Genomic DNA, 13,317 nt, shown 5'->3' with positions numbered 1-13,317 from the left:
AGGACACTGCAACCACACAGGTAGAAATAAAAATAAACTGGGTATAAAGGCACAGTACATGTCATCCTGACTTTTGTTTGAGTCTTTGGTGCACACACACACACACACTTGATGAATGCACTGAGGTCTTAGAGGAGTGTTGGAAGCTAGTTCTGGATGAGCTGTCAACAAAGAAGAGGAAAACAACTGTATAAAAGTCCCTTCCCCCCAGCTACTCACCAACCTTCTACCTCCTCACCCACATACTCCTTTCTCCCACTGACCACTGCTCAGAATTGCCCCCTCAACCCTGTAACCCCCCCATTGGGTCCTTTCACTCCACGACAATGGCTGCCAGGGGCTGTGTTATTTGAGGCACTAAAGAGCCGTCCCACCCGCCCGCCCCCAGGACAATGCCCCTCCCGCTGAGAGCTTTCTTCCCCTCGCCTCCCTAATGACAGGTTTCATCCTCTCTGCCCTGACCCCCAGGAGGGGCTGCGGCTCCTGACTCGGCCCACCGCCTTTCTGCCCACTGACCTCCTCTGCCAACAGGCCCGCCTCCTGTTCACTAACGCACATATAGACGCTTTCACTCTCTCACATGGACTGTATACATGTAGAGAGCAGAGATAGAAAGTAACTAAGTACATTTACTCAACTACCAGTTGCTTAAAGTCTCAATCATTGCGAACGTTCACACTACACTGGCACTTTTCTTTCTGCATGAAGCATCCAGCTAACTGTTCACCTCATTCAACCTCACCCCTCACACAGCTCATGGCTGTTGACAGATGAAACCACCTTTCTCATTTACCTGATTTGATGATGAGTCAATGTCTTGCAATGCCCAAAGGGTCATGAAACACACTCAACACATTACCAGTCTTGCAATTATACAACGAAAGTTCAGCGTTACTATCCTTTTGGTCATCATCTTATGGAAAACCTCTAAGTCATCACTTACCAGGTGTCACTCACTGGCCAACATAGGCTACTGGTCATTCATTATCTAAGCCCGAAGCAGCTTTTCTCACAGGGGAAATCAATATCTCTGTTCTTATGTAACGCCTGTCTTTGTGATGATGATGATGTATCACTGTCAAACAGTCCTGGATGTATTGGCTGGTTTGGCAATTAAGTGTGCAGAAGCTCAATTACCAAGTGCCAATGAAGAGAAATTAATGTTTCTGCAGTTAATCAATGAGCGACTGGCTCAGAATAAGAAAGCTAGCCATTTTCATTCAGTTGTGTGCAAGGAAGCTTTCTCCCCAACCTTGTGTATACTTCCTACTCCATCCCGGTCCCATGACTGTAAGTCATTATCCCATTTTATTCCTGAGTGATTATTTCCTTTGTTAAGTATTACACACATCCTATCCTGAAAACAGGGGTCGGTCTAAGTGTGTAGATGTCAAGGTGATATTGTTTAGACTGAATTTATATTGAACAAATAACCATACATCATGAAGTCATGCTGAAACAGCTGCTGTTAATAAAGCAACTGTCAGATGATAACATAGATACAGTAACTCATAACTCAAACAGCGCTCAGTGGCCAAAATGGGACGACTGTGATCGGATGTGAGAATCTGTTTTACTGAGACATCATCTGAGGACATCCGTTGAAAGCAAATATTCTGTCTTTCAGGATTATGTTAACCTGAAGAGTATTTTATAGGATTTACTCTATGAATACATCACAAAATCGAAAAGGGTCCCGACACAACTGAGACTACAGCACTTATTTATTTTATTACCAATAGTACCCGCTTGGTAATATTCCAGTTTCCATGAAAATGTTCTTCATGGTTTTCTAGAACATGAAGCAGGTTGACACTGAATCCTCCTCAACACTAAAACTTAATTGAGCCACACTCCATGCTGGAGATGTTTGGAGGAAGAAACAGTTGTTACTATCTAACAGAAGCAGAAAGTGAGTGGCGGTGGGAGTGTCACTGCTGCCAGGCATTGAGGAGGAGAGAAGGCAAGAGAAGCAGCCACTGAGCCGCAGTGACGTGAAGGTGACAGGGTGTGACAGGATGAACCATCAGACTGGAGGGTGCACATGTGGGAATCTTTGACTTTCGCACACAAGGACACAAACTTGCACGTAATAAAAACAATAAACATGCAGATCAAATGATGGTAGTAATTTTAGGCACCATTTTCAAATGAGTTATATTGTTGTGTCTGCTTTGTAGTGGGTAAAATGTTTTAAATATTGGAAATTGATTAATAAATGTGTAATAATATTAAGAATAAAGTATGTATTAATTTATTTTGTCCATACGCTGATGCCTATAATTATAAGGAACTAGAAGCAACACATAAACCCTTCTAAAGACATAATTACAGATAAAATAGCCTAAAGCATTTCTTTAAGTAACTGCTTTATAAATAGGTACATTCGAAAGGATTCACTGATCGGTAATAAGCCAATAATGACAACTTTAGAGTTGGTACACTGTGAAAAGGTGAAATGGTTTTAGTGGTCAGTAATTACCCAAGTTACCAGGTAGAAAGCTTATTTTTAAAGTATTTTCATTAATGTCTTATAACTGATCTTAAAGCATAAACAAATTAATTAATACCAATAAACGTTACCGTACCAAACAACCAAATGATACGTAAAGGGCAGTTGCTACTGATTGGTCGACACACATCTTTAATACTAACTTGTGCACACGGATTTCACAACAACTCCATACCTGAATGGACGTGCATATTCACACATTGGCAGCTCTGAGTACACACCTGTAAAAAACTGGATTTTTGCCATTGTCCTAAGAGAATTTACCAGCACTGCCTTCCTAGAGCAGTATATCTCTATTAGACGTACTGAACCTGTATTTCTGCCCCAACATGTGGTCAGTGTGATAGTTTTCTTTTCAGATACGTTGAGGTCCTGAATTTGTGTCTGACAACAATATTTGCCAACACAACACATCCAGCACTTGGATGATTAAAACCTTCATGGTAGCTTCACTAAAGCCTTCTGAGTTATGTTTTACATATTACACATTTTCTTGGTGTAATTTTACAGCTGTGTTTTAAATGATGAGTACAATTTTTTAGAAATTACGAGGTGTTGAGATAGATTCGACGTGACTGCTACATATCATACCCACAGTTACTCCACTCCAGTACAACCACACACGCACACGCCTCACTGCTCCACCCTGGGGGGTCACAGTGGCAAGGAGGGAGGGATTTCACGCTTGACCTTCCCCTCATAGCTTTGTGAGCCCCTACACTTCGGTCTTGATTCTCTTGACCTACTTGGTCATCCTGGAGCAAGCCACTTATAATACCTACATCTAACTCAGCAGCATGTCTTCTCCCTCTCTTGCTCTCATACACACACATACACCACACATCTGTCTGCTGGTTTCTTCCTCTGCAGGAATCTTTAACGGTGGCCTCTGACTGTGACTGATGTGAACGTTTAGAGATAAAGGTTTAATCCCTTTGTGCCAAATACTGTTTTTCAATGCTGACTGGATTCTGGGAAATGCATTGCCCTGGATCCCAAATCCTTTTGTTTGTTTTTAATCCAAATCTCTTGGGATCTCGTGTGTTTTCACGTGTGTGGAGGACTACTACAACATTTACATCAATTTAAATAGAGATGAGTCCCACTGAAAACACATGCAGTCCATCCAAAAAGGACATAGCCACATCAAAATACAGAACATTATATGTTATATTGTGGTAAATTCTGGGGATTCCCCTCCTCCTTCTTATCCTTTCTCACTCTCATACTCTCTAGATGGATTGAGCTTTGGCAGTACTCAGAATCCACAGCCCCTGTTTCTCCCCCTGGCGTGCACCACTTAAAGGCCTCATGTCTCACGCTGCAGCCATGCCAGTGGTTGGAAACCGTTTTCTACTCAGATGAACGCAAACAAAGACATGCATGTGCGAGGGCGAGGAAAGAGAGAGGCAGGAGGAGGGGGCCGTCAGTGTGTTTGGTAAACAGCGAGAAAGCCGAAGGGAGCGGCCACTTGGGAGGAGAGGAAGAGGGGAAGGGGAAGTGGAGGAAAAGGAACACGAGAAGGGAGACAGAAGGGGATCGTACGCTGAGGTATGGCTGAGTCGGAAGCCGGTAACGAGTTGAGTAAAGGAAATTGCAGGGGCTTCCATGTCACAATCCGCTGAGTGGTGATCACAAAGGAAGGGGACAACACACCTGGCACTGAACAAACACGTATGTATACACAGACACACAGCTGGAATTGTCCATACTGCTGTATGTGGCACGCATGCATCCTCCCTCACATACAATGTGCACCATTAGAGAGCAGAAAAAGCCTTTAGAGGAAAACAACTCATTCATCCAGACACTCAGCAATAAAGGCTCTTGCCACTACAAGCACACAGCAGAGAAAGCTCTTCAGCACTTTTGAGGATATGAGAGTCGAACCCAAAGATGACAAAGTCCCGATATCAAAGACCACACACTCCCATTTGACCCAGCGCTTCCCCCTGACCCCGTTGTTTTATTTGAGCCCTACTAACTCTCCTAATTAAAGCTCCTTCCTATTATTTTTTTCCCTCCTCTTCGCTGTAAAAGGCCTGGGTTTCAAAGTGCTAATAAAATAAACTGAAGGGGGTTGATTTCTTTATTTGTACGTGTGTGAAGAGTGTGTGGGAGAAGAAGCCAGGGAAAGGAGGGGGAAGCTGGAAGGACAGAGGTTTTAGGTTCAGAGGGGGGGTAAAAGAAACAGAGGTCAGTGGAAACAAAGAAGTGGGAGACCCAGGGGTCAAACTGCCTGGTGTCCAGAGTCACCGTGCTGGCGCTGTTGAAGAGCGAATGGCCCAGCTTGTATAATCACTGGGGTATGTTTTGTCCATGAGTATAGGATAGAATATATCATGGTGCTGCTGACAGACGAACAATAGATCACGTTTTGTGGAAGTGCGAGCAGAGTGTTTGCAGCTCCTTTGAGTTGGCTGGTACATCTGGAAGAGCAAAGATTAACCCTGCGTTTACTGGCCTTGTGTATCACTGACCTTTTTGACCTGGACCACGGCCAAAACAATATCGCTTATGGCTTAATGTGGGACTCAAAGGCACCCTATAGAGTGTGCTACACTATGAATCCATGTGAAACTCTCTTGTGAAAATGCATATTCATTTAATGCATATGTCAATATATACATATAAAGGCCAGAGATCAGTAGGATTTATTTTCAACCATGAAATATTGTAGAGGATTCTATTGTAATCCATTCATCTACGTTACAGATTTGATGCTGATCCATCAAGTAGATGTTAAAATGTTTCACTGGGTAAGTGAAAACTTTGACCTGTTGACAGTACTAGAAGGATATCAGAGGACTGCCAAAGTTGCTTGAATTCTCCAGGGAAACATGACTATCTGAGCAAACCTTCAATGTAGTCCATCTAATAGATGGTTGAAACTTCAGGTGCAAAGAAAAACCACTGGCCACATGAGAAAACTTTGTACTAATCAATTTGCATTCATGATACAGTATATGAAGCTCAGCCATAAACATGTTCAATCTCCGTTAACTCTCCCTTTAGTTTTATGATGATAAACATGTCACATTGGAGGTTTATGAGTGTGGCTGGGTCTTTCTGCAGTGGCTATAAAATCAGGTATGTGAATTTCATATGGCCTCATGGTTTAGTGGGTGTTCATAAGGGCTGACTGTCATTCAAATCTATGAAAATATTCTAAACATGGATTTTTGAATAACTAAATTAAAACATCATCACCCATTAAGAGAAGCAAAAAATATATGGTGATTTTGATAATAGCTTCAGGCTGTGCACGAGATATAAACATGATCATGTAGGGTGCTGAGCACTCCAAGGGGTTAAGTGAATGTAATCCTCACTGAGACATAGTGCTGAAGAAGGAGGGAGAAGAAACAGAGAGAAAGTCATGTGTCATGGTTCAGGCTCACGAGTAACTGGAAGCCCAAGAGAAGATTTGGGGAAATCATTATACCAAAAGAGTCAACATGGGGCACGATGAGCTCAGCTAAGAATGGCTGTTTAAAATGCTGAATGAAAGTTGATGAGAGGTCAAAAGAAGTTCATGAGGAAGAAGTCAAAGGTAACTAGCCAAAGTGTGCAAACCAGGTCATAACATGCACAGAAAAGGGTTTGATTGACAGCCAGTGGAGATGGTGGAGGTGGTGCAATAGGGATGAGGCAAAGGTGCACAGGTTCAAAGCTAGCAAGCAAGAGTGGGAAGATCACAGAGGTTGAGCAAAAAGGCTGAGAGGGAGTTGAGAGAAGGTGCAGAAGTAGCCCAGAGAGAAGGCCTTGAAAGAGTCTTATCTGTGACCCATCTGTCTTGACATGCACACTCCTCTGGTTAGTGCCCTGGAGGGGAGGGAAGGGGAGCAGCATACGTGTCAGTAACTGAGAGTGCAGGGCTTAGGGCTAAGGCCTTGGCCTGTGCACTCTGGCCCGAAAACCAGCCTAACCAGCTCCATGCCTTAACACCCCCAGGAAAAACTCACTCAAACTCACTTACTGCTGGGATCATGTGAATGACTGAGCTCGGTAAGAACAAAAACCACATTAACAAACGGGCAGACGCTCATCAGTAAAGATACAGATGTCACTTTCTTTAACAACCTGCTGTTGATGTTTGCTGTCAGATGATTTGTCATAAACTTTGTCAGTGGTGTCTCGTTTCTATTTGGTCTTTTGGGAAAGACACAGGATCACCAGATCTGTCTGATGTCTGATGACCATGTGTTTATTCAGGTGTTTTTTATTATTACAAACGGAGCAAAAACAAAAGATTTGGGTTTGAGGTGAATTCCAGTGTAGTTCTGCTATTGGTCCAAACACAACAAATCATCTATTTTTTCAACTAATTAACTTTTATTCTCATTTATGGAGAGTATTAAGCTTTGAAATGTGACATTTCCAACACACCTGATTATTTACTGACATTGTCTGAAGTTTGACCCGATCCTAACTCACAATGTGGCTTTGGTGGGAAAAACTTTTAATGACTCAACTATCTTAATCCAGGTGCAGAGGTCTGCTTCCCAGTGACGGTATCACAATAATTATGAGATTCTTAACTGGTTATTAGGCTTCCAAAAACAGAACCACTTCAACTTAAAAAACAATAACATATTGGTCATTATTAGGAATTGGTTTATGAGGCTACTGTCCACAGCAGATTTCAGTCCAAGTTGTTTTTTTTTATCCTATCCAACCTCCTAAGATGTTTGACTTTACTTGCATGTACACCACACCTGGGAGATTTACCATAATGAATACCTGATGTGGCAAAGCAGTTAATTCCGCCTATAAAATAACTCCCTTCCTCCTTCCTGTGGGCCCCGGCTGTTGTTTATCAAACGAGGTAACGTCCTGTCATGTGACCCCTCCTCCCTCCCAGCAACCCACCTGTGTGGACTTTTCTCTTAATCCTGCTTTAGCCCCCTCTTTTTTAGCTATGCGCTTTGAGTACTTAGACTACTGAGTGTAACTAATTCTCCCACACAAGGATATTGTCTTCTGCCTATCTCTGCTTTTGTCCTTCCCTTTCAAGCTGGCCATTCACTGATTTCATTAGTTGGCGGTGTGGTGTGAGAGAGAGTTGGCGAAGGGTGGGGGTCTTTCCAATTAAAGGGCCTTAATAGCCTATTACCATCACCTTAACTTCAACTCTGTTTTTTTCACAACATGAAACCAGCGAAAGATTAATCACCAGACCAGCATTGGAGCTTTTAAAAGCTATTCTGTGATTAATAAACTATAATTAGGACAGATGATTTTGAGCTGCCTCCTATAATGGTTGCTATTATAATGTGCAACAAATAGTTCTATTGCAATTAATAACAAAAACTAAAAGGGTAAAACTGTTTTTCTGACAGTATTGCTGTTGTGCAATGGCAGGTTTTAGCATAAAAGACATAAAATGACTGTTGTTCGTAGTGGGGGTTTAAATTAAATGTGTTTAACAGGCTTCTGTCCCTGCACACATCCTGCACAGATCCTGCAGCTGACCAGGGGGCCATAGGATGAAAACATTCCCCTGGGATGGCCAAACCACCCTTTCTCAGACACCCATTTGCTGTACCCCACCCCCACTTGTCCCTCCCGATGGATGACCCTGCAACCAGCATGGGTCAGCTGCGCAGAAGGAGCCCCCCACACCCCAGCCATCGGTCCGGAGCCACAGCGTAAATCAGCGGCTGTTCATCGCGGGAACCCTGCCCTGCCCGGCGTCCCAGCCCAGCCTGGCACCATCTGTCCCAGGCTTCTGACGCAGAAGCAGTTCTGCCAAGGTGGGTTCCCACTGACCTGCTGCACCCTCCAGGCCATATGGGCCAGACCTGGGACCAGAGACAGATCCATCACCGGTGAAGTCAGGACATTATAGAAAGGGCATATACTGCAATTTATCTGTGTACGTGTGTGTGTGAATGAGCTGACGGAGAATAGACAAATTAAATGTGCACAAATTTTAAGTTTATGAGTTTTTGTGTATTTTTATGAGAAAATACAATTCATCACAAATAAAGGAATAACTGATTTTCTGAAACAAATAGAAGCAAAATAGTGTTTCAATACACTCAGTAGGTGAAATTATGTTTCTGAAATAGTACACATATATGATGTTTTAGTTTGATGTCCTGTGTTATTGCTCTCTTATGGAGTGAAGTACCTAAATATTTTTCCTTACGCTCTCAGAGTTCTTTTAAAATGCTCTTTGGCTAAACAGACCGTGGCTTCCATCTAACCGCGCCACCATAACGGCCTGATTTATGGGGTGCAGCTGAGATTGTTGTCCTTCCAACAGGTTCTCCCATCTCTGCAGAGGATTTCTGAGGCGCAAGTGACCACTGGATCACTGGTCACCTCCTTACTAAGGCCCATCTTATCCAGTCACTCAGTTTGGCCAGACAGTCAGCAGAAGAGTCCCAACCTTATGGCTTGGACTTTGCCTCGAAATGCAGTGAAATACAGGGTATATACTTAAGTTTGAAGTTTTCAAAACTAGGCCCAATTAATTCAATCTGTCACAGGTGGTTAAAAAAAAACTTACATTCAAGGATAATTAAAGTAAACAGGATGCACCTGACTGCAATTTGAAGTGCCACAGCGAAGGGTCTTCTAAGTTCTGTAATTTTAAGAGGATTTAAGTTTTTAATCCAAAAAAATGTTAAAACATGTTTTTAATTTGTGATCATGGGTTTATGAGTGTAAACTCGTGAGCAAGTCTGCAAAAAGTAGAGTCGTCTGTATATTTACCGCTGTTATTAAAAGATTGCTTGTTTGAAAAGTTACTCAAGTATAAAAGAAAAGCAGTAACAATATCTGTAAACGGGTCAGCGTGGGAATCTAATTGTAACCCTTTTAACTTAATAAGCCTTGAGTCTTCTTCGTCTTGACTTTGCTGCTCTAGGCAAATCTCACGTGTAAAAAAAGCTCGCACAGGTAAAATAGTTCAGAGCAAGACAAGTCCCTGCACTCCACCTCATCACCCTTGACGACTTGATGTCTTTTCCCTCTCCATCATAACAGCACCTGGAATTGTGACACGTAAATCTTATCAGCAGAGACGGTCTGCACGTCCCCAGGCAGTAGAGCCCAGCTTATAGCTTACTCCCACTTCTCCGGCCTTACTTCTTGCTGCCTTAGGCCTGGCTCTAATGAGCGATCAGGGGTCATAAAGTGGTTGTGTTACTGTTTTCCTTTTTCCAAACCAGTGACACCAGTTGTTCACACTCCCCACCTGAGCCTTTTGTGAGGTCTGACAAGCTGTCAATTCCAGGTGGAGGATGATTGTAGAAGACAACACACATTACCTTGAGGTGACACCGCATTCCACTGAAGGCCTCTCTTTATGAGCTAACAATAACTTTAAATAGCTTTGCAGCAAAGCATTAAAAGTTTGCTTTGGCACTGAGGAGTATTTTTTCTGCTGTCTCATTCTCGTACCACATCAGATCTAAACAAATATCTTTAAAAATATCTAAAGTTAATTAATCTCGCAGATGAATGACAATTAGGGTAAAGGACTGTTGTTTCTTAAGGCTCCCACCAACAATTTTTGATGTATATTTGTTGTCTTTTCACTCTCACAGGCTTGAGGGGAGATTTTTGGCCGTCATCAGGGTTAAGGGAAGGACAAGAAGACCTTCATAGTGACACATACAACCCCAAGAGAAAAATAGTCGGCCACCCACAAGCACAGTAAAGAGTGTTATTCTGAGAGAAAGCAGAGTACTGAACTATGTTCAGTCAATTACTGTAAAACTGTAATAAAAATATACATAATTCTCAATGACATTTATTGCATTTGATTGCTTTTATTATGTTTGTGAATCATATTATAATTATTATAAGATTTTTACATAAAACCTACAATATATTGAGTGGCTGAGTTTCTCACAAATTAGTAGTAATGTAATAATTGTTGTCGTGTTATTTTATCACTAGCTTGTGTTTTTAGTATGAAATATATCTGCAGTCACAAAGAGGCAACTAGGGAATCGTTGTAATTAATACATCTTGGATTAATCTGATCACTCTCACAGTTCAGTTTTTTCATGTACTTGTGCACATGCTGCCCTCGTGTGTTCAGCCAGATGTACTAACAATATCCCACCAAGCAAATGCAATATCCTGCTTGAGTTACACTTGGCATTACTCACAGTCAGTGTAATGTTGTTAGCAATAACAAAGATGTCAGCAAATATCACATTAGTGTGCAACCTGATTGTTAAAACATATACTAGGCTTAAAGATGTGATGATGTTTGAACACACAAAAAATGGAATGTATCACAAGACTGAAGCATGGAAAGTTTTTTGCATTCTAAGTTATCTTTGTTAATAACTCATTAGCTTTTAGCATTAACAGATCACAAGTAAGCCTCCTGTACTTAATTTAGAGAAAGAAATCATATTTTCCATGTGTTTAAAAAAAAACTGCTGAAAACAGAACTCTTCCGCATCTTCCTTTGCACTTAAAAAAACAAACAAACAAAAAAATTCTACCCTTTCATTCATACATCTAATGAAACAGTAACACTTTTTCGATAGCGCTTTGCTTTGATGTTGATTCTTCTTGACTTAGATTTTGTTTGCTTGCCTTGTTCCTCACTTGTAAGTCGCTTTGGATAAAAGCATCTGCTAAATGACTAAATGTAATGTTTATATGCACATCAATAACTGTGTGTAAAAGAGTGGTTGGTCATTGGAAACAATCCTGTACTTAATGATTTCAGAAACCAAAAGCCCTTTTCGTCTACATATAGGGAGATAAGTATTGTACTGTAATTTGATAGACTTGAGCAAATGTTAAGCTATCCTTTAAAAGGGAGGCGATTTTTACGACCTGCCTTCGACCTTGTTCTCACAATGTTTCAGTTGCCTTTCAATTGCATGTGTAAAGATCTCATAGATTAAAATGTCCTCTCTGGATGGATACAGTTATTTATTGACAACATTTGAAGAACCTTTTGTATTTCAGTTCACTTGCAGACACAACCTCCCACTCCTACATTTGGCCTGTAATATTAATACACAAACTGTCCCCTACCATCACACACACACCAATGCACCTAGATGGAAAATAAATTCCAGCATTGTTTAGGCAACAGGGGCTTCTCTGATAGTAATATGGGTAAAAAATTCCACTAATGGGAAATCACTGAGAATATAAGCAATGAGTAAAAGCATCGTCATGGAAAGTTCCATCACTGCCCCGTGTTTTTTGTACTTCAACCTGTTGCTCAACTGTGTGAGTGAGAAAAATAGCTCCAATTACATGTGGCAAAGGGAGCACCATAACATGGCAAAATACATTTTAGTGTTTAAATCTGCAACAAAACCCAACCTGCCATTAAACCAAGGACGCAAAAAAAATAATAATCAGAAGTACCTCCAAGCATCACAGCTATGTGACATTATTGCAGAAACACAAATCTTTACACATCTTCCAAAATTTACACCTGCATTCTTCACAGCTCAGTCCAACTTTACTCTCGTCCAGTCTTTAATTTTTCCTCCACTGTGTGATCTCCCTTTGAGCCTCCCATGCATGGTGGACTTTTAGCCAGAGATGGGTTACTCCTCCATTGCTCTGGAGTTTTTGCCTGTATAGCCAGTGCATGAACACAGCTACTCAACTCCTCCTTTAAGGTCTCATTAACCAGTCGGTGGCGCTGTATCAATGGCAGACCCTCAAACTGGGAGCTGACAACCAGCACACGGAAATGGGATTCAGAACCAGCAGGCACAGCATGCATGTGGCTTTCATTGTGAACCTCTAAGTGATCTGGTTTTAGCATGTTGGTCAGTTTGGTACGGATGGCCCCCTCAACGGGCCGACTGGGGTCTGGGTTCATGTGTGGTTTGAAATGGGCCAGAGACCGGGTTAAGGCAAGATTGGTGGAAACAGGCCAAGCACTGCGGAGGACACTGGGCAGCATCAAGACGTTGTGGCTGGAGACCACCTACAAAAGCAAGATGGTATAAACACAGATGATGTGTCAAAGTCAAATATTCCACACTTCGCAAAGGTAAAATTAATGCACAGCAACTGACTGTGCAGACATACATAAAGTGATAAAATGGCCAATGAGTGCAGTTCACAACACACAACTCAAACACATGGCCTCTGTAACCTGCCTTCCAACCAACTACCCCAGTTACTTAGCCCTGGGTTAAATAAGTAAATGTTGACCAGATACACCGAGTCTCAGCTTTTAATTCAAACTTAAATTAACATAAATTAATGGCATTATAAGTCACTATCTCAGTCACACGTGAGTTGGTGACACACAGTAACAGTAATGCTACTTCCATTCAAGCTAATTGACCGTTCGCTTGCTAACGTTAGCTGTTAGCTTTTCATAATAAACCCAACACTTAGCTAAACAAGGCTGAGATAATATACCTGCGGTTATACCTAACGACTCCTTAACTTAACTATGTCGACTGTACACGTTAATTTGACGCGAAGCTAAAGCTACCTAAAGTGTACAGGTACTTTAGCTTCTCACCTTGTAAACACTCACTGGAACCGCTACGTAACAGTCACCGGAAGTACTTCAACGCAAGGTGGGTTTTGTAGTTTTTAAGCACTTTGTAGTTCTTTAAGGGAGCTTCAGTCTTCTAACTCTGTAACAGAGGGAAATTAATTAAATTAATTATATCAACTCGACCTGTGATCCTCTGGTTGTTTGGGAAGTGTCTTATATCCAAATTGTCTATACACTGATTTAGTTTATTCATACAGTTGTCAAGCCCACAGCTGTTATGAATGTTGTGAATCACTAATTAGATGGTACTGGATGGTGGTGGCTCAGAAACTTCTATTTCTTT

General features: G+C 41.7%; 1 protein-coding gene across 2 annotated transcripts; it reads right to left on the bottom strand.

Annotated features, from left to right (window-relative positions):
• Positions 1-11,406: 11,406 nt before the first annotated feature.
• On the bottom strand, positions 11,407-13,033 carry bola1 (bolA family member 1). 2 transcript variants are annotated; one of them, XM_026370166.1, is made up of 2 exons: positions 12,996-13,033; positions 11,407-12,446 (listed from the first exon to the last, which is right to left on the bottom strand). In XM_026370166.1, exon 2 carries the CDS (start codon positions 12,420-12,422, stop codon positions 11,970-11,972), a length of 453 nt encoding a protein of 150 aa, XP_026225951.1. In that variant the 5' UTR covers positions 12,423-12,446; positions 12,996-13,033; the 3' UTR covers positions 11,407-11,969. The 2 variants fall into 2 exon arrangements, with proteins under 2 accessions (XP_026225951.1, XP_026225952.1); XM_026370167.1 differs by lacking the exon at positions 12,996-13,033 and adding an exon at positions 12,890-12,989.
• Between the last annotated feature and the right edge of the window lie 284 nt (positions 13,034-13,317).

This window comes from Anabas testudineus, chromosome 16 (assembly GCF_900324465.2).
Source record: "Anabas testudineus chromosome 16, fAnaTes1.2, whole genome shotgun sequence".
NCBI lineage: Eukaryota > Metazoa > Chordata > Actinopteri > Anabantiformes > Anabantidae > Anabas > Anabas testudineus.
This window is presented reverse-complemented; position numbering and strand designations above follow the sequence as displayed.